Consider the following 23,478-nt stretch of genomic DNA (forward strand, 5'->3'; position numbering starts at 1 on the left):
TTACCTACCTCCTCCCATCCCTACCCCAGAGGAACTTTGTTCACGCGAATAATATTATTACAGGCAATCTTTGATATTTTCGGAATTCGACATCACTGGAACGGGAAAGTTTACTCCACAAATGTCAATGAATCGTGTCCACGGGTTCAACTACGTGGGAAGTTTAAACGTTTTGCAAAGCTGAATAAAGTTGTGTGTTATTAATTCGAGTCTCGTAAATATGTCGGGGAAAACTTAAGGCTGGCTGAATGTTTTTCCAGTTAAAGATAGTTATGACAGACAAAAAAAAGTTTGATGTTTGATTGTAAACAACAAATAGAAAAATTTTAATTTACTCGGCTTGCCCACGTTCAAGAATCCGAACATGTTGTGTTACGGCTCTATTGACTTAGGTATGAGACTTTCCTAATGAGAGAACGCCTGTGATTTACTGATCCGTGATATCCTACCCAAATAGGGTCACAAAGGAAGGCAATTAGAAATACAAAAAAATTTGAAAAAAAAAAAATTAGTTTCTTTAGTCCACAACTTCTTTCGTTTCACCACTGACGTCTGTTAGTATGACGTCAAAACCGTGAGAGGGCGATATAACACCTATGACGCAATTAAGTTAAGTTCGTGACTGAATCTACCTTGAATGTACACAATATATTTTCAAAGTGTTGCCAGTCTCAAAGAGGCTTTCCCATGACTAAATTGTTTATAGATTCACGGCCCAGATTTCCCATGGTTGTATCGATAACGGGAGAGCTTTAATATTTGTGGGGAAAGCCTTACCTCGAACGGAATTTTTATCTCTCCGAAATAACAAATTCCTTTGATAACAGTGCGAGTAATGTCATCTTCGTTGGAATTTGTGATCTAGACATTTATGGTTCAACAAATCCGCTAGTCATCAAGAAAACGTGCACAAATGTTGGAATTAATCTCACCATGCACACCGAAATTATTAGGTCTTATGTAAAGTGGAGCTGTTCGTGGAGCGATGGTTGTTTGTTAATTATTTCAGATCTTCTCAAATCTTTCACGCGTTATCTAGGAAATTATAAGGGCACTTCCACAAGATGTCCATGCTGCTAGAAGCTATTGTCATTGCAAACAATCTTGGAAAACGTGGGAATAAATGCGATGCTGTGACATCTAGGGATAATGTTAGCTATTACGCTTATCCTCACGGAAATAGCATGATTATTATGACTGAATCACGTGCCGATAAGGCGAATGGAAACTCGGCTGGTTTACCTTGGCCTACACGCATGTGAAATCGTTGGTCAGATCATATCGTTTAAATTTTTTCTTGGTGACTGAGCAGGAAGTGGACTATCTTGACAATGGCAAATTTTCTCACCTTTTTATAATTTTTTTTATATCATTTCCTATTTAGCACTTTGACAAGCGCAATCTCTAACTCAAATTATCATTACGGCTTCAATTTTTTAACAACTATGATTATAAAAAATATGAAAAAATGTACTATCATATGAAGGAAGAACTGAAGCATTTAGGTTTCGAGTTGCTTCAATTTCCATAGGTGGAAAGATATTGACGCAAATTCGAAATCTAGTTCTGATGTAGCATTCAGGATTTCCTTCCCCAAATTTGCGATTGTTTAATAACATGAAAAGCTCCTTCAGGTTTGTTTCTTTCAGTTCTTTTGTAACCAACCTTCAGGTAACCGTCTGTCTTCGAAGAACGAAAGTACACGGTATTTACACAGCAAGATGAGAAAGAGAAGGGATGGTTTGGCATCCATCCAAGAGAGTACCAGTGCTCCGGGTCGATTCGTGGCCCAGAGACCAGGTCAAGCGCAAGCCAGTACGATGTAATTGAGCACTTGGCTCGTAAGCTGTCCTCACCTGTCTCTCTATGGTGCTCTAACAGATCACTATCATAAGTAGAAAACCTGACGCTCTGGCGTTTGGGAATAGTTTATCCATGGTTGACCGATTTAAAACTTTCTTCTTACAACAATGACATCAATTTGTTCATAAAATCTAAAAAAAAAAATGTATATATATATATACACACCGACTGTTTGCAATCTTCGCATGTGCCCTGGATAGGGTCTCATTTTCACGACGGCATTGACTTTTATGGCGTTGCATTTCTAGCTATTTTCAATAGAGTTACTAGAATGGGGTTACACATTTTTGAGATTTTAGGCGTAAGAAAATTATGGCAAGTAAGGATTCATAACAGGAAGATTCATGGTAAAAAAGTTGTTACCATAGTTAAATGAAGAAATGTAAAATGGTTTCCGTGTTTACATAGCCTGATGTAAAACTCTTGGGAGTTGGGAGAACACTCGATAAGCTGAAAACCACGACGCGAAGCGGAGTGGTTTCCTACGCTTATCTCGGAAGAAAACTGGTCGTTAAAATAACTAATGAAAGAGCCTCTTCTTGCAACGAAGGAAAGCGACGTGCTTGTTGTTGTTCATTTGGCTTTTCGGCCGTTTCTTGAATACGGGGAAAATTAAACTCCAAGGAAAATCTTCTTCTTCCATTACTGTACTCAAAACAAACTTAAAGAAACTGAGTTACTGCTAAGTAAATAGCAGGGAGAACTTCGCGAGAAGATTCAGTATGAAACCGTGTTTACATACGCTCGTGTAAAATGGTTTATTGCCAATCAGAGCGCGCGCACTATTTTAATTATTGTATAATATTTAAAAACGGCTCCCATTCCATTCCGATCTGCTTAAAAGCAGACAAAGGGGGTCTATAATTGGCCACAAAATAGGTTAAAGTGCGGCAGAGGTTCTGAGAAGTCAGCTGCACATACTTAGCAAAAAATGACCCATGTACCCCCCCGGGAGGGTTTTCATCACATACTTAAGTACTACAATTTCTATACTTGCAATGGTTCTACTTTCTACCTTTTTTTTAACACTTAAGTTTACTGATAGCAACTTTACAAGTATATATCTCTTTAATACGTTATCCACGAGTTAGCTACAGGTGCCTTTGATTTGATATTTTTTCCAATAGTAAGCTTTTTTACAATGTTACATAACTTCACTTTGATAAATTTGTAATAATTTTTTTTCTCCTTGACTATGAGATTCATTTCTATAAAATAGTAATTGGCATTTCACAAATGACAGTACTAAACGTAATATATTTGCCTAAAACGATAATTTCTTTTGCTACACGAACACGAATAATTCAATTCTGTAAGGTAACAGTTAGACATGCAACGACTTGACAGATGTAACAAAATCAGCTGATTAACTCTAAGAGGTTTTGGTAAGTATCATATAACAGTCCCATGAATTATACATTTAATCCTGTCTATGCTCTCCAATCCTTTCTGATGACTGATTTCTGTGATTGACTCAGATTGTGGCCACAAAAAAGTTCTTAACATTTACAGATTACAGAAAATTTGAAATGAAATATACTTTATTCCGACATTTACTCCCGAGCATCATCGTTTTACATTCTACTCATAAAAGGATCTAATATGTATAATTTGGTTTAGGGTTTTCTAAAAGAATTGTTGCTTTAGGAACAGAGCACAATTGCCTGTGTCGTTACCAATCAGAAGCAGCCTATTGAGTGGCAGGTAACCAAGACACGTGATATTGCCACGGAACACATCGCTGATCAGCTTATAACTGATGTAAGGGTCCTGTGATAAGAAACATAAAGACAAAACGATGACATAAAGACAAGCTCGGTAAAATAATCGTAACCTCATGCCCACAGGCCTTTTACGCATTGAAAATGCCCGAGAATGTCCTAGGGGCGAGATTGCAATTATCACATAAGTGACTACCAGCTAACGTATAGTTGAGTGAAATTCTGGCTAATTGGGCTTTAACTAAGGTTAATAAGGTGTAACAAAGAACAAAGTTAGTATATCAGTAAATATCATGTACTTAATAACCGAGTGGATGAGGGCCCGACAGCAAAATTAGTCTCGAGGTCATGACGTATGTTTCACATAGTAATAAGCCAAGCGTCCTTTCTGTTTTTAGGTTGCGAAATAGCGACTTTGAATGAACGTTGGCCTTGCAGCCTTAAATTCTATACTGACAGAAAATACTAAGGCATAGAATTTCATTGGTTTGGAAAAAGGAAGTAAGTGAAAAGAAATGAAGGCAAATGGTCAAGGCATACTGAGCCACCAATTAAGACATTCCTCTGGTGACATACAAGAGCATCAGAACCAAAGTAAAATCTCTCTCAATCTTCTTCATGAAATGAAGACTACGACTGAGCTGATTCTAGACCAAACTGAGAAGCAATAAAAAGATCAGGCGATAATGAAAAAGTAAAAAGAAAACGTTACCTCAGAATGATCCTCCTGTAAGCTGTGTACACCAATTCTACGCCAACAGTGGCTGAAATCAATTGATCTCCCCACACTAGTAGAGAGGGGAGAGGATCGCTAGGACCTGTCAGATAGAAAGTAATAATTATTCTCTACGAACGTTAATCAATTCCATTTTAAGCTGCATGATTTCAGAAAGACTGAGGTTGTGAATCTACCTTTCACAACAAGTGAAACGAAAAAAGAAGGAGAGGCCGACAAACAAAAGAGAAAACAAGCATGAAGCTATCGACTTAAATTGAGTGAGTAAGAAGATATCAAGTTTTCACAGGCTACCCCTTTCCATCACGTATTCTGAATAAGAAATTATCTTTTTTTGATTGAGCGATGTAAAACCAAAGGCAAAGTAATCACAAACAGTGTTCATGAAAGATGTCACCACGAAACGCATGAGAACTCAAAGTAAAAACAAGCAAACTGCTTGAAGCGCGGGGAAAACCCGAGTAACCATGACCAGGATTAGTATTTAATTACATTTGTTGGTTGAAAACAGAGGCACGCGTTTTATAGACCAATCTTAAAGCGAAGCAAAACGAAGCCAAAGAAATCCCAAAAATGGCTCTACCAGGAGAGGTTCAAGCTAGGAAATAATTTCAACTTGATAAAAACACCTGGTCTCCTACGAAAAATGTTACATGCGTGGCTGGCAGTTTGTGTTCACTAACGGTTCTGTTTGCGTTGGGCGATGAGCAGTAAGGCCGCGAGTGAGAAAGGAACTCTCCGTCCCAAGCCTCTCGCGGCCTTCACTACCCATCGCTTTGGTGAAAGTAACATCGCTAGGTAAGCAGGTTAATGTCTTGCTTGGATGTTTGTCGGAGAACGGAGGAGACGTCGCATGAGATGTCCATGTAAGAAAAATGCATGGCTCATGATTTGTTATTTTTGGGTTCTCGTGGAAGATGGGAACGATCCACATAAGTCTTAGAGGGGTTGTGTCTGTTATCAGGCGGCCTTCACGGGAATTCAACCTCTCAGCTGATTCTCTCTTACTGCTCTTAATACCTAATTAGACGAGAGGGAGAGGAGCGTTACAAGGGTAACGAATTGACTAGAAAGTAAGTTCACAATGTTTTAACACCACTGAGAGAAAGTGTCGTTCACAACTGAACTGGACGGAAGCGGACTTAGGCAACTAACACTTCATATTACTAAGAGCATTGGCAAAATGCGTTACCTTTTAGTGTTTTCAGGCGAAAACCGTCATCCTTCCACAAAGATAAACCAGAGTCCACTGATGATGTTATAAAAGACGAGCTCGAAAAGGCTTTGACCTACGAAACCGTTGGTAAAATTTAGGAGAACATTTTTTTTCCATCCCATTTTCTTTTTTTATACCATAAAACATGGAAAATGAAGTATTCCCAGGTTGTGAGCATTTATCTTACCACATCATTACTAAAAATGAAGAATTGCCAGGAGATGTTTTGAGTACCTGGGGGGGGACTAACATACATTCATCCTTTTGTAGTAGCGAGGGGCAAAAGAAATGAGGGAGGAAAGTCCTTGTGACTGTGAATAACACTGTCAATATACCGAAGGATATTTTTTCAATGAAACAAACAAACAAAACAGGACATACAACTCTATAAAACACGACCATTTCATCACATCAACACATGGTATATAAATGATTTGTACCTGAAAGATGTCGCCAGTGTGAGCGCGCCTCTGACTACGAAGCAGCCACCTCTAATGTCCAGCACAGATGCCAGCCCAGTTGAGAAGCCAAAAGCGATCCACCGCCCATCAGGGCTGCAGCAAACATCACGAACAGTACCCTAAAGACAACAAACCAGAGAAAATAATCATCATCATTCATCCGCGGGAACACTAACAGGCCCTAAATAGTATAAACTTGGTGACTTTGGAAAATAAAGGTAAACCACGACTGAGCTAACTGAATAGTCAACCTTTGCTATGCTTGGACTCGGGCTAAGGAAACAGTGATCACTCAATTCCATCCAGTAGAAGGATATTCAATTCCTCAATGGTATCGTACAAAGTACGTTGTTCGGTGCCGCAAACCAAAGCTCTCAATGTTAGAGTTTGGTTGTATTTAGCATATAATTGGTGCAGTTTCTTGCGGTTAGCTTCTACGTCAGAGTTAGGTTTAAATTACATTTTTGTGTTTTCTTTAATGGACAATTTAGCAGCTGAAAGCTCGGTAAAGTAGTAAAGAGAGTGGCCATCACATCCCGGGTTATATTCGAACAGCACTCATTTTCTAAAAGTAATTCTTTCATATCACGATCAATGAAATTTGAAATATTTTCATGCATGTGTAGAGAAAGGGGAAACAACACTCTGTTGAACGAAAATGAGAGCTGACCTAGCAAAACTAGGTCGAACACATCAAGTCACGGCTTATGGTGATAATTTCAAAGACAACTTGCTTGTGAGAAAGCAAATCGGAGATTTCTCAAGTAGTCAGAATTGTTTCGTTTGCCTTTTTTCATCGTACTATAAATTTCTTGCCCGTGAATGCTCTTCAACTGTGTCATGAACCCTAATGAAAAACAAAAGTTAAGAAGAAATGTTTTTCAAGTTCTTGTCTCTGAAATTTTACCAGTAAGCCTCGACGTCAAGTACCGTATTCGCACGTGTATAGGCCGCACTCGTGTATAAGCGGCACCCCGACTTCTGACCATATTTTCTTGAAAAGAAATCATTTCACGTTTTCTCGAAAGAGCAAAAAGGCCTGGCGAGTGCCGCATACCACCAAAATATATTTGTTTATATCACAAAATTCATCACGATAAATAATCTAACATAGTATGCCATCGATCGAACAAACATTGCAAATGCAAACACAATGGTTAGTCACATCTTCAAAACGGTCTTAAAATTAAAAAAAAAGGTAAAAGAAAAGATACCTGGATAACTTTTGCTAGATTTGTATTCTAAGTACACTAACATTTTGTTTTATTTCCTCAGTAATGATCGCGTGAAGTTGCGTACGTGATTAGGGACACGAGCAAATATAGCTTAGCGGCCTTGCCTCTTGATGAAAGAGGGAAACTGATTTCAGTTATACCGTGTACAGGCCGCACCCCCATTTTGCACAAATTGTATTTGGAAGAAAAGTGCGGCCTATACACGTGCGAATACGGTAGACCCAGTATGCCTGGGTCGTGTCCACCCATACTGAAAGTAGCCGATCGAATACCTGGTACACTACTGGTTGTTATTTTCCACTCTGTGACGAATTTATGCTGACGAACGTCAAGAAACCTGACAAAACAAACCACATGTTGGGGAATAAGTTGTTGCAATAAACTGCGTCAAGGTTCTACAGAAAAAAAGATAGAGCCAGAGGTTTTTAAGTTTGTCATTTGCAATCACGGTAAATTTTCTCTCTCCCCAACCTTCCTTGTTTCTGCGTGCCTTATCATTATTGCCCCAGCGTGTGTGTACTTTATGCCGGAGTAATAGTTTGTTTCCTTTAAAATATTTATTTAGTTCTTAACATATGGCCAACCTATAATAACTAGGCCAGAATAAATTTTCGAAATATTAACGGTGATTTTCAGCGAGATAAACTGGCTCTGTACACAAAGTGCCCTGTACACTAAACATATTTCATACATCTTAAACCGCAATGAGAAACAACATATAATTTTAACTATTTCCTTTGTTGACATTTGAATCAAATAACTACGATGCATAAGGAGACACATTCTCTACACATAGATTTGTTTGATTATTTTTATGACCGCTAACTTTGGATTCTGCTGGTAAACTGATTGACGACTTTTTCCAATAGTACCGTAAAGAGAAAAGTAAAAATTAAACCAAAGGAAAACAGATGGCCCAAACTCAGACTGGTATCGGTTTCCATAGCGTTAATTAATTAATAATATCACTACTAATCATCGATGGGATGTTGTGTAACGCAGGTAGCCAGCAGAAATAGTTCCAATTTCCCTGGCAGTTGGTTGCTTCACATAACACTATTTGGTGCAGAGAAGCATTGTGAGAGTAACCTGTCTCATTGTGTTATGTTCCAGGACTATGACACAATGACCTGGCTTGGACTCCAACAAAAATCCTAATAAGCCGCTCGTCTTGACAAGTGAAGCCATCCTGTTATGAGTAATTTTTTTTGTACACATAAGCTTTTAGAAATCTCTAGACTGCTAAGTAATGCTGACATGCGTACCATAGAACTTTCTAGACCACTTCATCAAGTCACGCAGTTACTACGTAATACGACTTAATAGTTCTTCTGTAAGCTTGTGGAATGTTCCAGAACACTTTGTGAATGTATTTAAGGACTCAGTTATGTGGCAGTAGTTGTTGTTGTTGCTGTTTAGAAAGCTATACCGTGAGAGAGAGCTACAGTGAAAGATCGCTAATTTCAAGAAACGTTAGAAGAAACTGAGAGTTCGGCTCAGTGGTGAGCTAAGATATAGAATGCAGTGGGCTTAAGTAAGTTATCAAGGACAAGTACTGCACTGTCTTTAAGGGTCGCTCCTTATTAAGAATATTACTCGTTGTTTAGTAAAGAAGTTGAGTTTGTAGGATTGTAGTATTTTTCTGTCGGTTAGATTATACCGTATCAATCCCTTGTCGTTGTTGTCTTTACCTTGCAGTTCCTTCAGCCATGGCGGCCACTACACACTTGCTGGGAGCCGGAAGTGTTGTTATGGCAACGATAGGATTGTTCCTGGGGTAGTCGTAGACCCAAAGACAACGATCGGAGACCGCATCCCATAACTTAAACAGAAGAAAAAAACACCTGAGCCCGAATGTACTATATATAAATACATACCAAATAGTTGCTCCACAGATGCAATTGTTAGGATTCAAAGATCAATAACCAACAAAGGGCGAAATGGTTCAAACGACAAGTAGAGAACCATAGTGTCAGCTAAAAAGGCTCTCGAACTGCAGGTGTGACATTTTGTGTCTGTTTAATTAAAGAAAACGAAGCTACACTAACACAAGAGACCGAAGGGAACGACCCAGGGAACCAAGAGGTAAGCGTCTTAAAAGGAGTAAACTAATCAACCGACGCGACAACGAAAACACAGAACGAACGACCAACCGAGTAGCAGATAAAAGCACTCAAATGCTCTAAGGCGAACGAATGAAGATACGAAAAAAAACAACATACCAGAAACAAATCAATTCATGTGCCCTAAACCGAACGAAACATTCAACCAACGCACTCGCAGAAACATACACTTAATTTTTAAACAACATTAACAAAACTATTCAAGCGCGGAAAAGAAAAGTAAATTAAAAATCATGACTAACGTGAAGGCTGCCATCACAAGACACGCCTTGTCGTACGGACTCCACCATATTCACGTGGAACACAGGCCGTGTGTGCCGAGCATACGTCCACGAGCTTGCCGATTGGGCGGTGCCATCACCGTGGTTGCTAAGCGACCAGAGCTTAACAGTCTTATCTTTACTGGCCGACAAGAAACAATGCTCGCTGTCCTGAACGTAGACTGAACGGGCGGGTCCATTGTGACCTGCCCAGTAACCATTTATGGTATTAAAAAGGTTAGTGGGAGTTTAGCGAAGCTGTCTTAGTACATATCTTGTTCTGGAAAAATTAGAACTGTCCACTGGCAGGGGCCGCTGCCAACGGTGAAAAGCTTTCCCAGACAAGAGCATTCAGCAACCAAACATTCTGAGAAAAGCACATGATTGAAAAGTCTCGAAATATTCTAGAAAATCCAGCCTGACATTCTTCAGGATAATTTTTAAATGTGTACGATCGAGTTAGCAATTCTCCCCTCTTTTACACACTCTTAAGTAGAGTAATCAAGAGAGTATGGTGCTATAACATGGTAGCTACCATGGATAATGTAATGAAATCGAGAAGAAAAGTTTCAAATTGGACAGTTCTTGGAATTAAAGGGCTAATTCAAGAATGCGTGTAACAACACGCAGTTCTTCGAGCCCTACATTCTGCCCAATATAACGCTGATTTTTAAAACATTGATGAGGGAACTACAGGCAATACTGTGAAATTATTCTTCATTAGTCCTTGTCCGACCTCGAGAAATTAGAATTTATGTAAAAAAAAAATCCTTACCGGTGAAAGTTTGTAGTTTGACTTGTTGAAGATTGAATTTGTTTCCTTCTTTTCCTTTCAAACCTAAAGGAACGAGAGTAGTATTCAAGAAACACAAAAACACCTCAACAGATAGGAATTTTTTACTTTCTTGTACAGAGAACTTGATAACTCTCCTGCTTAGGAGGTTTAAATTACAGACTAAATCCCATAGCTTCAGTTATTTGTAGGGTACTACGTCACCAAATTAAACTATCATTTTGGCAAAGAATAAATAAAAAAAAAAACTAAAAAAAAAGAAAGAAGGAAGGAAAGGAAAACAACAACGACACCTACACATGCTAGGAAACTACCTTTTTAATCCAATTACAAAAAGAGACAACGATCAGACACGCAAACTACAACAACACAATTTATAGTTAGCGTTACTGTAAACGTATACTCACGTTTTCAAGTTATCAAATAAAGTTCACTTACTGAGTTGATTTTCCCACTGCGTTAGCCAGCTACCGCGTAGATATTGGTCCGACGATGAAGAGGACGGTCTAATGAACCAAAGAGAATTCCGTGTCATTTACAAGGCGAAATGAAAGCTAGTGTGGAAATGGCCTAGAGGTAAGATTAACTATCGCCTAAAGTTAAAAACATCTTCCCTTTCTCGACACTTCTCTTGATCCTCCACGTTAATTCCTCATAACATCACGCGATTATATAAAAAAAGTAATCTCTAAATTGTCTGTTTTATAAGCTGTGTGCTCAGTTGGCACAGTTTACAAGGTAAAGGTCACGTTGTTGTAATAAAATTATTGCTGATTTCAAAATGTTTCTCTCCTTTATCGTAAGGAGGTGGCAAGCGATCTTAATACTGTTCAAAGGTTAGGCAACAGGGTATACAACTGTAAAATTCACCATTACCCTCTTCTGTGATTGCTTCTTATTTTGCACTAATTTCTCAGTCACAAAACAGGCTACTATCGTCTTTTCAGTGTAATCATAAGAATTACAATTTTCTCGATTGTGACTGGTTAAAAAACTCATATTTTACAATAATTCACCTGCCAAGTTGTTATCGGATAGTTTGCTATCGGACAGTTCAATAAGCCAATCACACTCAAATTTGTAGTTTAAATCAACCAATCACATTCATTTGATTGCAGTCAATTTCAGGGCAACTTTTAACAATTTCCGCCTTCTCTGTCAGTTTCTTAAGGCAAATTTTCCCTCTTTCATAACTTGGCTATTCTTCTTTCATCAGAAATTGTAATTTTTATGATTAATTGGTAATAAGACTTCATGTCGTCAATTCGGTCTGTTATTATACTCGTCATAAACAAATCGCTGCAAGGAAAAGGCATTAACTGAAACGTGTTTATGCACGGTCGTCGGATTTTGTTATCACTGGTATGATTACAAACCGAATTGGACTCCACTCAGTCCTATTATCATTACAAATCAGAGAAATACATTACTGGCGAGTTTCTACCCTGAATAAAGAGTGGCGGCCGGCCATCGGACATGAAATAATGAACAACATGGAAGTACAATGCAACTCTTGCCACAGAGTAAAGTTTTCAATGCATTATAGAAATTGTGACTTACAGGCTGGTAGGTACATCCTTTGTCTTTGAAAGTCTTTTTCCAATAAACCACATTGGGGGCTTAGGCATTTTCTTGACTTTCTCCCTTTTCTTGCTCTCTTTCTTGTCTTGAGACTGCTCCTCTGGTGAGTTATCCACCCCACGAGATCCGTCCACAGTCTCAGAATCCAACTCAGATGTTCCAATATTCACCCTGTGGTTTTCATTTTCTTCTTCGTCTTCTTCATCCTCGGACGCCCTATTATCTTCGCACGTAGGGTGAGACAGTTGAGCATCGTAACTGCAGCACAAGTTCCATATAAGGTCATGATTGTGCAGCGAGGTCTCCATGTATTTGCTTCCCATGATGCCGCAAAGCGGAACAAACGCGTGGTGAGCAATGGCAGGATTGAATGTCTGACACAACTCTTCATAAACAGGCGAGTTGTAGAAGTATCCTTCGGTTGGTTTACCGTCAACATTCTCAAGCACGGCTAGGATAAACAGGCAAACTTAATTTAAGAGTTTCTTCTGATTTTTAAAAAACAGATATTGAGTGTTTGGAAACTTCATTTCTCTGTCATTTTACCTGTTAAACTTTGGAGATGAAGTAATTTCGCAAGTAGAGTGACGAGTTACCTTTTACTGTAGGAAGTTTGAAAGTGCCCAGAATTGCTTCGCTATTGTTATTTTTCGTTCCGGGATTGGTCTGGGAACACTGCACCACCGTTTCAGCCAACCAGATGTAAAACTAAAACTGATGGCGCTTGAGACAGGTTTGATGTGTTTACTCTCAGTTCCTACTGGCGCCTCGTTATGATAACCTTTATTTTGATTAACCGCACGGATAACTGCGGCACCCGATCTGAAAGCGCGCTAACGGAGTTAACGATCGACGGTTTAGTGTCTGTTATCGATCTATAAATACTAACCTGAGATGTGTTTTTCCTCTTTTTCCTCGGGAGCTCTTTCTAATTCCAAGGCATCGTTAAAACTTGTCTCATACGTCAAAGGAGAGGAACCCTCTTTCTTTTCATTCATTTTTATGGTCCTCATGCGCTCCAGCTCAAAACATGAGAAAAACTGCTGAAGAGGAGCAGTCATGTAATCTCGGGCAAATTCTCTTTCGAGTTTCAAGCAAACCACCGTTAAAACATCGATGTAGCTACGACAGATTGCCTGGCGCGCTGAAAAACCGCCAGGAAATGTCAAGGTGTAAGATGACAGGATGCGAATGACAGGCTGAAAGATGCCGGTCATCAACTGAGATTCAGTGTTTGAGGCCAGAGTGTCACGGGATAAGTATGGAATGCAGTACTTGAGAAGTGAAAGTACCCCCGCCAATGCAGCTTCACCTCTTTGGGTTACCTTGGTTTGAACTCCTCTGATCTAATAAAAGTGAAAAAAAAAAAGGGCAAAACTGTTTTATGATAAACTGAAAACATTCCATAATGCATGACAAGTTCGATAGCGTATCATACGCTCGTTGCCCATGTACCAAGAGCCTCATGGGAAAGCTTTCAGCTAACTCGCCAGATATTCCCCCCCCCCCCCCCAGCATCAAATTGATAATGACATTATTTCAAAATTTGAGGGGTTCGCTAAGAAGTTCCCGGAGAGTTCCTTGAAACTCAGCTAACTTGCTAGACATTCCCTCCAGCATCAAATTGATAGTACCATTATTTCAAAATTTGAGGGGTTCGCTAAAGAGTTCCCGGAGAGTTCCTTGAAACTCAGCTAACTTGCTAGACATTCCCCCCCCCCCAGCATCAAATTGATAATGACATTATTTCAAAATTTAAGGGGTTCGCTAAGAAGTCCCCGGAGAGTTCCTTGGAAGGGACTATTTAATATACATATGCATGAAGAAGAAAAATGACCCAAAGTTCAAAAATCAATTTTCATAAGTTACACACTTTAAGATCACTAATAAAACAGGTATTCTAACGTTTTAACTCACCGTTTTATTAATGTAAGGCAAGTATTGATTCAGCAAAAACGCCTCTCCGTAAAGTGTACAGAAATTACTCAAACAAAAAAGTACCCATTTCGCATTGCTGTCGCTCACTGTCTTCAAATCGTCGTCGTCATCGTTCGTACCCACGTATCCAATATAGCAATGTGGTAACATAGTCAGCAGCTGACTGGCAATGTACTTTGAGGTTAGTACGGGTCCCAGACGAGGGGCCAACCAAACGATGCTTTCAGCGGCAATAGTCGATATAGTCCCAGGAGTCAATTCATCGTGCTGTTTCAGGACCTTTTTCCCATATTGCACAGGCTTAGAAGGGTAGTTGGTGTCGTTGTAGAATGTATTTATTTCATAGGTTGATTGTTTGCTCTTATTGGTAACGTTATCTTCTGGGTCTAGTTCATTATCTCGTGAATCATCTTCGCTAGACGCTGCATCTTCCTCTTCAGACGCTGGATCTCCTTCAGGAAAAGAAAGGTTCTCAAGAATATCATCTGCAGTCTTGTTGCCATTATCAGTTCTCTCTGTTTCTTGTAATTCTCTATTCTTCTCATCAGTGACACCATCTAGAGGACTTCCAAGAGTACATCCTTCATTCCTTTCCTCCGTCACGTTATCTCCTTTGTCACTACTACTGAATTGTGTTGTAATATAAGGTACAGTTCTATTATCAGTTCCTGTTGCGATACCAGACTCCCCTGTTAACTCCTCAGGGACTTCGACACAATTTGTGTTCGATGCTTCACTCTTTTGAACCTGTGCTTCGTCTACATTCTTTTTCATATCCACTTTCGGACTATCCAGCAGTTTAAAATTTTTCTCCCTCTCAGAGGCTTCACAAGCATTGGCAATCACACCCTCAAGCTCTCTGCCTTTAGTGTTGTCATCACCACAAGCACTGACCTGGTCAGCGTCAGTAGCAGTTGTCAAAGACCTGTCCTCCACCTCCATAGCTCCACTGTCAAGAACTGTACAATCACTAAAATCACAGATCCTTTCTATGGACACAATCTTGCTCACATGTCCCCTGTTTGTTGGCTCATCATCTCCAGCGTTATCTTCATCATCTGAAATGTGTCTTTGAAATAATCTTGCATCTACTTCATCGTCAATAATGCCTCTTGGCAACAACGTTACTTGTTCGACCTCGTCTTTCCCTTCGCCGCCACGAGCTTGACCAAGATTTTGGTGGGTAATTGCGAACTTTCCCTCAGTCTCAAATTCTTCAATACCCATTGAAAAACTCCCTATCGGAACATCTTGATCCTCGGAGCCCTCTCGAAGGAAATCACCAGGCAGATCCAGATCATCTATGTCTAAGGGAACACCTTTCGCACTATACTCCATATCTGTACAAACGATGCCGGAGGTTGCATCCTCTGAACTGTGGACAGAGATCCTATCAATCTTATCAGCCTTCGACTCCATTTTGGAATTGAAGGAAACTGCGTCCACAACAAAGCTGATGACATGTTTGAGAAACCCGTCTAATCCAAATCGTACAATGATCTGCGACAAAAACGTCTGCTTTGCAATAACTTCGTAAACATCTAAAGCGTGGGAATCAAAAAGGCTCACCAGGCACTTCAGGAATGATTTGATTGAGTTCTTTGGCCCAAGAGCTTGTGCCAACATGTCAAAGAGCTGAGTACAAGCATGAAGCCGAGTCTCTAGACAGGTGAATAATGGCTCCAAGTGGTACAGAAGCAGTTTAATACCTTCGTCATCCACAATGGACAGCAAATCGGGAAGAAAAGACGCTGCTATGTCAACTTGTTCGACAGTATATCCAGCCTCCCCTCTCAAAAATACTAAACTATCCTGTAACTTGGATTTGTAGGTGCTTGGTTCTATTTTTCTACCTGTGTGATAGAATGCGGCCAAGAAATCGTGTAGTGCACTGAAATATGAGGGAAACGGAAACAAGCCAAGGTGGGGCTGAAGCAATAGATCCGCTGTGAGACGAGGCAGCAAAGCATCATGGGAATCTTTATCTCCCTCTGTGAGAAGGGCATGGACAGCAGCCCGAGCATACCTGAAAAAAACAAAAACAAAAACAAAAAAACAATAGAGGCTGCATCACACAACAGAGAATGAACTCTCTCCCTAAGCAGACCTCGACGCTGACGTGCGTCACGCAAAATCCCTGCTAGGAAAGTAGAATGAAATTTACGTGACATCATTCTCTCCATTGCAATCTAAGCTCAAAAATGAGACGGTAACCTAACATTCTAGGTCTGATCTGGTGCAAAGTTAAAGGTAGATCGGCAATGCACTCTGTTAAAAGGCTGTACGTTCACCGTATATGATTTTGTCAAAAAACAACCACAATTTAAAAGGTTCAATGCATTTATGACTTCACAAACCTTGGCAAGAGTTTGTCGTTTGATTGACAAAGCTGTATGATGGCTTCTTTTCTCAGTTTCCCAGTGAGTCCACAGGTAGCCAGTTGTACTTTACTAGGAAGAAGCATCTCCACTATCGCACACCCAAGACTTACCATGTCTGCTTGGACCAGCTTGGAAAAATTAGCGCTCACATCGGACTGTTATCAGTGACAGAAATCACACCATTAGAAATAAAACAACATGCAATCTCGATTCCGGCTTTCTCTTGTACCAAGTAATCCTTCGATTGCTAGGTACGAGGAGGAATACCTTCGCTTATTGAAGATTAGATCTCTAAAACAAGGTCACATTTTGTTATCTCTTTTCGTTGTCACGTCTTACCTTTATTTCATGGTTGCCAAGAGATGTTTCACCTCTAGGACCAAACTGGTTTTTAAAATTCTCCAGAGCTTCAAATCTCTCCAACATTTCAAGAGGGTTGTAGTTGGTTGGAACGGGTATTGGTTCAAACTGTGCACCTTTAGGCACGTCATCTTCGTTTATGGATTCTTTAACTTGGGCGAGAACCAGTTTGCTGTTGTGTTCTTTCCCCTCAGTCGATACTCTCGGCTGATGGCCAAGAATAAAATCACTCTCGGTAGAGCTTTCCACAGACATAACAGATTCTTCAAGTGCAGAAGACTTGTCTGCCATTATATCAAGGTCTGAATGTGTAAAATTCCGTATTATTCTTCCGTCCAGGATTTCATGATCTCTTCGCCCAAGAAAAAGGGTATTTGTGTGAGGGAAGCAAGGTTGCGCTCTCTCCGGGTGGGGCTCTGTAAAGAGTTGCACGACACCATGATTGCTTAGCGTCTGGTGTTTATCAATCAGATGGAGGTAAACGTTCTTAGCTTTCACTGCCGCTCTGCCAGCAAGCTTGAACCCGAATGTCAGGTCAATCCAGTGATGCAAATTGGCAGACACAGTGTCGCTCTCTAAAACAGATCGATGCCAGCAAATGAACTCCTCTGCAGAACGCGTCCATGATGGCAGCTCCAGATCTGACAGATCCTCATGTACAGATTCAAAGATGTTTGCATCAGAAAAGAACTGTGGGATGCACTCATCAGGTGTCCAGTGGTAGAGCCTTTCCATACTGGGTGGATACTCATTTGGGACCCAGTTAGTTCTCACGTGATCACAAAGAACCGATTTCGGAGTCCTTCGTGCGAGGTAGACATGATATGTTATGTCAGACAGTACATCCGACACATGATGAGGTGGTGCACCATCCTGGCTGTTGTCCAACAAAGCTGCTTTGTACGTCACATCAAGCTGTCTGTCTCCTTTGTTCAAACGAAACTTGGACTTCTTCAAGTCCCGGTATCCGCCATCTCGGACAGAGAAGTCTGTCACCCACGGAAAAACTGGATGATAATTGGGATCGCCAAGTCTACGACCCACGAGGAAGTTCAGCGCCATTAGGTAGTCATAGTTGCTAATTTTGCCATGTACCCATAGCTCGACAAGACGAGGTAAATCATCTGCTGTGTAATTCAAAATCATCGATCTGCTCACATCTGACTGTCGAGCTGTTGAAACATTATCGCCCGCAACCCCATCCACTTCTGACGCATCAAGATCTGGCTGACAACCATGAAAAAAGTCTGGTGATTCAAGATAAATCCACAACCCTTTATTGACTTTAATCCCGTGCAAGTTTAATGCCCCATGTGCTATGCCATGGCTGTGGTACCAGTGAAGTGCATGGAGAAGTTCGTAAATCATAAACAAGGGCCTCGTGTTTGAGCCTGAAAGCACAGATGGACTAAATGTGACCATGTTGTGGAGACTGTGTTGGAAGTATGGTTCTATGAGGAAGTAAGCAGACTGTCCCTCAAGTGCACAAATAAATGGAACAACATTCTGTCTCATTGTAAGAGATAATGACGAGCCCTCTGATTCCTCCTTGAAATCATCAAACGCATCACGTTCAGCGGTGGAACTGAAGTTACTTTGCTCCACACTCTCTGTATCTGGGAATAGTTTTCGTGAACACAAACCATAAGCTTGCAGGAGCATTTCATCAACAACATTCTGAAAGAGAACACATGACCATCTATTTACTAAGAAACTTCTATTCTCGTGCATACCAGACTCTGCAATTAGGAAAATGGCCTGAGTCGGGTGCTTGGTCAGTAGAGACAAGCGAAATAGCAGCAAAGGCAGAAATTGGTGGAGATAAGGTGAAGTAATTCAGTCTCTTTAGTCCATCAACGTTTTTTCTCTTGCTTGCTCCACTTCCTGGTTTGTCTCCCTCAACCCTCCTAAGATTGGTAAACTGTTTTAATATAAAGGTTCTATTTAATTTCATATGGAGAATGTTCAGATTCATATTTCAATGACACTTTGATAATGGAGTAATCAGTAAGTAATCAGTTTTAGAATTTTAAAACAATGGTTACTAAGAGGTCAGAAACATCATAACAGAAAAACCTTCCAGGTAGTTCAGAAAGAAGTGAATAGTCATCAATTGGGACAATTGACATGGATTGCAATGAGGTATATGGATTACAATCACTCAAAGAAATGCTTCTCTGGCATAATACCTTGTCCGATTCCTTTTTTGCCTGAGTGGGCTGAACACACTGGGCAGCTAGAGGGTAGCTATCCAAGGAACTCTCCCAACTGTATCGCAAGTTATGTACACCCACACACTGCACCAGCTCAGCATAAGACAACACAGTACATTTCCCTTCATTATCCACTCCACTTCCAAGAGCTTGAGGAAAGCTGAAAAACCATAATGGTTAAGAGTGCTATCAATCATCTCAAGTAACATTCCATATTCAAATTTACTGTGGGAAATAACTGTTAAATTTTTCAAAACATCTATGTCAATTGCATAGAAGGCTCAGAAGTCTGAGATTTGTTCAAAAGATTGAAATTTTGTGAAGTTTCGAAGCTTAATCAGAAGGCAGTAGATTAATTGTGTTGCCACATATTTAAAATGTGTGTGATTCTGCTGTAGGCCCTCAGCCCCCTCCTTTCTGTTTTTAATCCCCCTCCAAAAACTGCTACAAAGTTTAATAATCAAGGGGAATACAACCAAGTAATTCAAAAGAGGGACCAGAGTGGAGTTTTTCCTCAAATCATTAAATAAATACAATTCCAGGCAGCAGAAGGATCAAAATACAGCAAAATATATATTGAGGGATATTGTTTGATTTAGCACCAAACTCCTGAAATAAAAATGAAGAGAAATGTATAAAGACAGTGCAGACAATTGAAGTTTTGATCTTGTGAGTGAAAGAAAGACTGCAGTTTACAATATCAAGTCCTTGTATGTATTAGGTATCCCTCTGCAGGTCAGGCAATCAGGGAAGTTTGACTTATTCAAATGATACAACAAAAATTAAAGAGAAAATTGAGAGCCAGATTGATACATGCAATCCACTCATGAATGGTGATCAAAATTTAAAATTATATGACTTTAAACATACCTCATGTAATAAACAATTATTCACTGAAGTGGAGGTGAATAGTGATGATTATTTACCTACCTGCAAAACCACTAGGTCACTATCCACCACTGAGGTGAATAATTGCTTTAATACATACCACACAGAAACCAAAAAAATAAGTGTATTCCTGTCAGTTGACTAAAAAATTGTCAAAAATTAAATTGTTGACATGCCATTTGTCTTTTCAGCTGCTCAGAGGTTAATGGTACTTGCCAATCACTTCCAAACTCTTCAATAAGCAGGCAAAAAGCACTATTCACCAATGTGGTATAAATTAATTTGAAATATTGCACCTCTTAATAGTTGAGGTAATAAACTGTAATGTTCCAATCACAGGTCTTAAACTCAACCAATCTAACAGTAGAGCATAGTGCTCCACAAGGTGGCATACGACCAGTTGACCTCATTACTTGAAGATGACTATTGTCATCCACTTCTGAAATGACTACACTGTCAGGTAAACCATTAATGATTAATGCTTAAAAATACCATAATTAAAATAGCACAGTAAAGAGATTAACCTTTTTCTTAACAGTTCCCTCCTTACTGGCTTCTTAATGACATAAATGCTGATTCGATTCCATGGCGCAGCTGGCTCAGGGTGGGAGGGCTGTAAAATGAGCTGATGTTCATAGGGGCTCCATGGTGATACCTTTCCTGACTCCTCATAAGATGAGAGCCCACCTATGTACCTCTGAAGCCAACCATCGTGAACCTGGTGAGAGAAAGAAGTTGGAGAACAGAAATTAATGAAACTAACTTAAAGATTTCTATTAAATTTCTATTTTAATATGTGTACCACATGATCTTACCACAAAAAAGAGGATTTTGTTCTAAGCTTTCTCTTTTGAGTATAATAAAAATTCAACAGTATTTAATGTATCAAAGGGTACAAAATACTCCAGGAATTCTTTCCAAAAACCTGAACTGAATAAAAGTTGGCTAGAATTAATTAAATCTTCTATCCAACCAATAAATGGTGCAATTAATTGATTACAATTTCCACAATGTCATAACCTCAAAAAAGAGCCCCCAAATTGTGCCTTGAAAAAGAATGGGTCTTGAGAACTTTTCAATTGACCCCTAGGTCTGGTCAGCCTTTTCATGTGTATCATAATCTTGTCTATGGTGCATCTGTTTTAGTTTGGAAGTATTCTATTTCTGAAAAACATTCTAAATCCTTAATTGTGCTTAAAAGCTGAGGGTCTGCATTAAAATATAGCTAAATTAGGTTGGAGTTATCATTGTGAGTAAAAAAAAAATACCTTCCTGCTCAAGCAATCATATATAAAACCGTGAAGGCTGGAAAGGTTGAGGTACAGAAAGCCACCCGGCCCTCAATTCTCACAGCTCTGATGCATTTTCTGACAGCATGGATTCTGAATGTGGACTTACACTTTTCTTATACACTTAACTGCATCCTAAATTGTATTTAAGTTTGACAAATAATTAAACAAATCTTTAAGATCTACAAGAAGTGGTCATGTTATAAAGTGAATAATACATGGGCATGTGTAGATAAGGAATTTCTTTTGGAGTGTTCCACTTGATGGCTTATAAGTGATAAACACCCTTTACAGACAAGAAAAGTCAGCTGTATTAATGAATGAAAAAGATAGGATCCATCCCTGCAAAAAAGTCTAACTTTAACAATGAATGAAAGAAATTGGATCCATCCTAGCAAAAAAGTAGTAAAGTGCATTGGCTACAAGGCTCAGGATAAAAAACATGTTGAATCTTTACATAAACAAACAACGAGCATAACTTTCAATTTTCAACTTCCTCAGTTTTTGAGTTTTTCCTTGCCATCAGAAGAAATATTTTCAGGAACACCACCAAAATCACACTGTGGCAATTCTTTAAATTGTCAGTTTTTGTTCTTGCCAGAAATGCCATTACCAAAGCCATTAAGAATGCAACTTAGGTTTTTTCCTTTTGTATTTTGGCTTTCTTCCCCTTCAAGAAAATTTTGAACATCACTGTCTCAAAGCAATACAAATTTTTCAGTGTTTTAGCAGCCATAATCAGAAAAAAATTTGACAAACGACCTTGGATTGAGAATGGTGAAGGCTTTACCTTTCATTCATCAGCAAGACAGAGTGATGTGAAAGAAGAGTGATGTGTCAGCAGCTGATTGGGAATATCAAACACACATGGAAAACTACATATTTTTTCACAAGTGTTGTTACAGCTTTTCTCAGGGCTTGAAATCCTTGTATAACACTGCAGTTTGGGTGATGAAAAAATTTATATTTATTTATATTTATTTATATTTATTCTAGCTGGAAAGAAAAATACTTGGCTATCAGTCAGGATGCATACACCTCACTGCCATCTGTCCAAACATCATGGCTTTAAAGCCAATTATTTTGCCCTTCAAATACCAGTAAGTCAATAAGTACATACATGAGCCCTGGACTGAATGAGGCACTCTGTGGATGGTAGGTATATAGCCAGAGGAGATAAGAGGGTGTATACTTCCACGAGCAAAGTCACTTTCATGAATTGTGAATGATACCATTGCATAGCCTTGGTAGCTTTAAATATCACATAATCATCATTCATCGATTGTTTAGTCTACAGCTTGAACAGGTGAGTGAGCCCACCATGTAAATTGTGTCGGCCGATTCTCTTGAGAATCTGTGCAGCGTTTACAAGAGTTCACAGTCAGTAGAGCTGTCATATTTGTCTCGCAGCAGGTTATGATACACTAATATTTTACACTTCAGAAGAAACAGTTTAGCTTATGGGAAACAAAGATGTGCGCTGACCAGAATAAAAGTCATACTGTTCTTTGCTACAGAAACCATCGACGACTTTGACGTTTCACCGAATCCAACTTTTCAGGAAATACCTATCGTGTCTTTTAAACATAAAGCACAACTTAGATTGGATCTTGCATATAGGAGGTGATGAAGAAATTAACGATTTCCATCAGAAAATGAAACATCGTGTTCGACATCGTTTCAGCTTGTGAGAATAAAAAAAACCAAGCACACCATAACTCTAATGAAAGCTTAAATAAGCTTGCATTAATCCTACACGTGTGTTGCATCGCATTTTATAGCTTTACCTAAGCTTCCAGAATCCCCCCCAAAAAAAAAATTATAACCACATGATATCAAAAATCTTCCAGAGGAGAAATCGCAAGAAATGTGATTTCATGGTACGTTAAGATAAGACGAGTAGTCTCACTTACTAGACAGCTGACACGGCTTCTACTTTGGTCAAAACATGGTCGAATGCGCGATCGGTCAATGCCAAGTTCCTCCTCAATCAGTCTACATACTTCCACGGAAATTAAACTCTTCTCCATAAAATACACAAATAATCAACACATTGTTACTCAATGAGGGAGAGTGCGGCACGAAACCTTTGTTTCGGTCATGGAGTACTGAATTTACCTAGATTTCTGGCCCCAGTCTTTTACGGAAATTGAATAATGACGTAATCGTCATTGTAACTTAGAGCGCAACCTAAGCTTTTTCGTAAAGTTGAGATCGAGAAAACGAATCCACGATAACTGTTAAAAGAAAACGAAAAGTAATGTTTCCCGGGTCATTATCACAGTCGCACACTGTCGGTCATCTCCTGAAAATCAACAACTTTGATTAACGTGACCGAAGTCACGCAACACTATAGCCACAGCAAATGCACTGTAATAAGTCCACCATGGTTTTTCAGTACTCAATGAGTATATTTTCTC

The 23,478-nt window shown here is 39.4% G+C and overlaps 1 protein-coding gene across 1 annotated transcript; it reads right to left on the bottom strand.

Annotated features, from left to right (window-relative positions):
* Positions 1 to 2,612: 2,612 nt before the first annotated feature.
* Positions 2,613 to 23,163, bottom strand: LOC131785538 (WD repeat-containing protein 81-like). The gene is given in 19 exon segments (XM_066169377.1): positions 2,613 to 3,633; positions 4,297 to 4,337; positions 4,340 to 4,402; positions 5,513 to 5,609; positions 5,977 to 6,020; positions 6,023 to 6,112; positions 7,502 to 7,569; positions 8,924 to 9,054; positions 9,598 to 9,821; positions 10,391 to 10,453; positions 10,847 to 10,914; positions 11,969 to 12,440; positions 12,879 to 13,335; positions 13,907 to 15,953; positions 16,285 to 16,463; positions 16,648 to 18,345; positions 18,858 to 19,041; positions 20,294 to 20,487; positions 22,972 to 23,163. Coding segments are annotated over 19 exon segments (6,381 nt in total). The 5' UTR covers positions 23,089 to 23,163; the 3' UTR covers positions 2,613 to 3,489.
* Between the last annotated feature and the right edge of the window lie 315 nt (positions 23,164 to 23,478).

Source organism: Pocillopora verrucosa, chromosome 7 (assembly GCF_036669915.1).
Source record: "Pocillopora verrucosa isolate sample1 chromosome 7, ASM3666991v2, whole genome shotgun sequence".
NCBI lineage: Eukaryota > Metazoa > Cnidaria > Anthozoa > Scleractinia > Pocilloporidae > Pocillopora > Pocillopora verrucosa.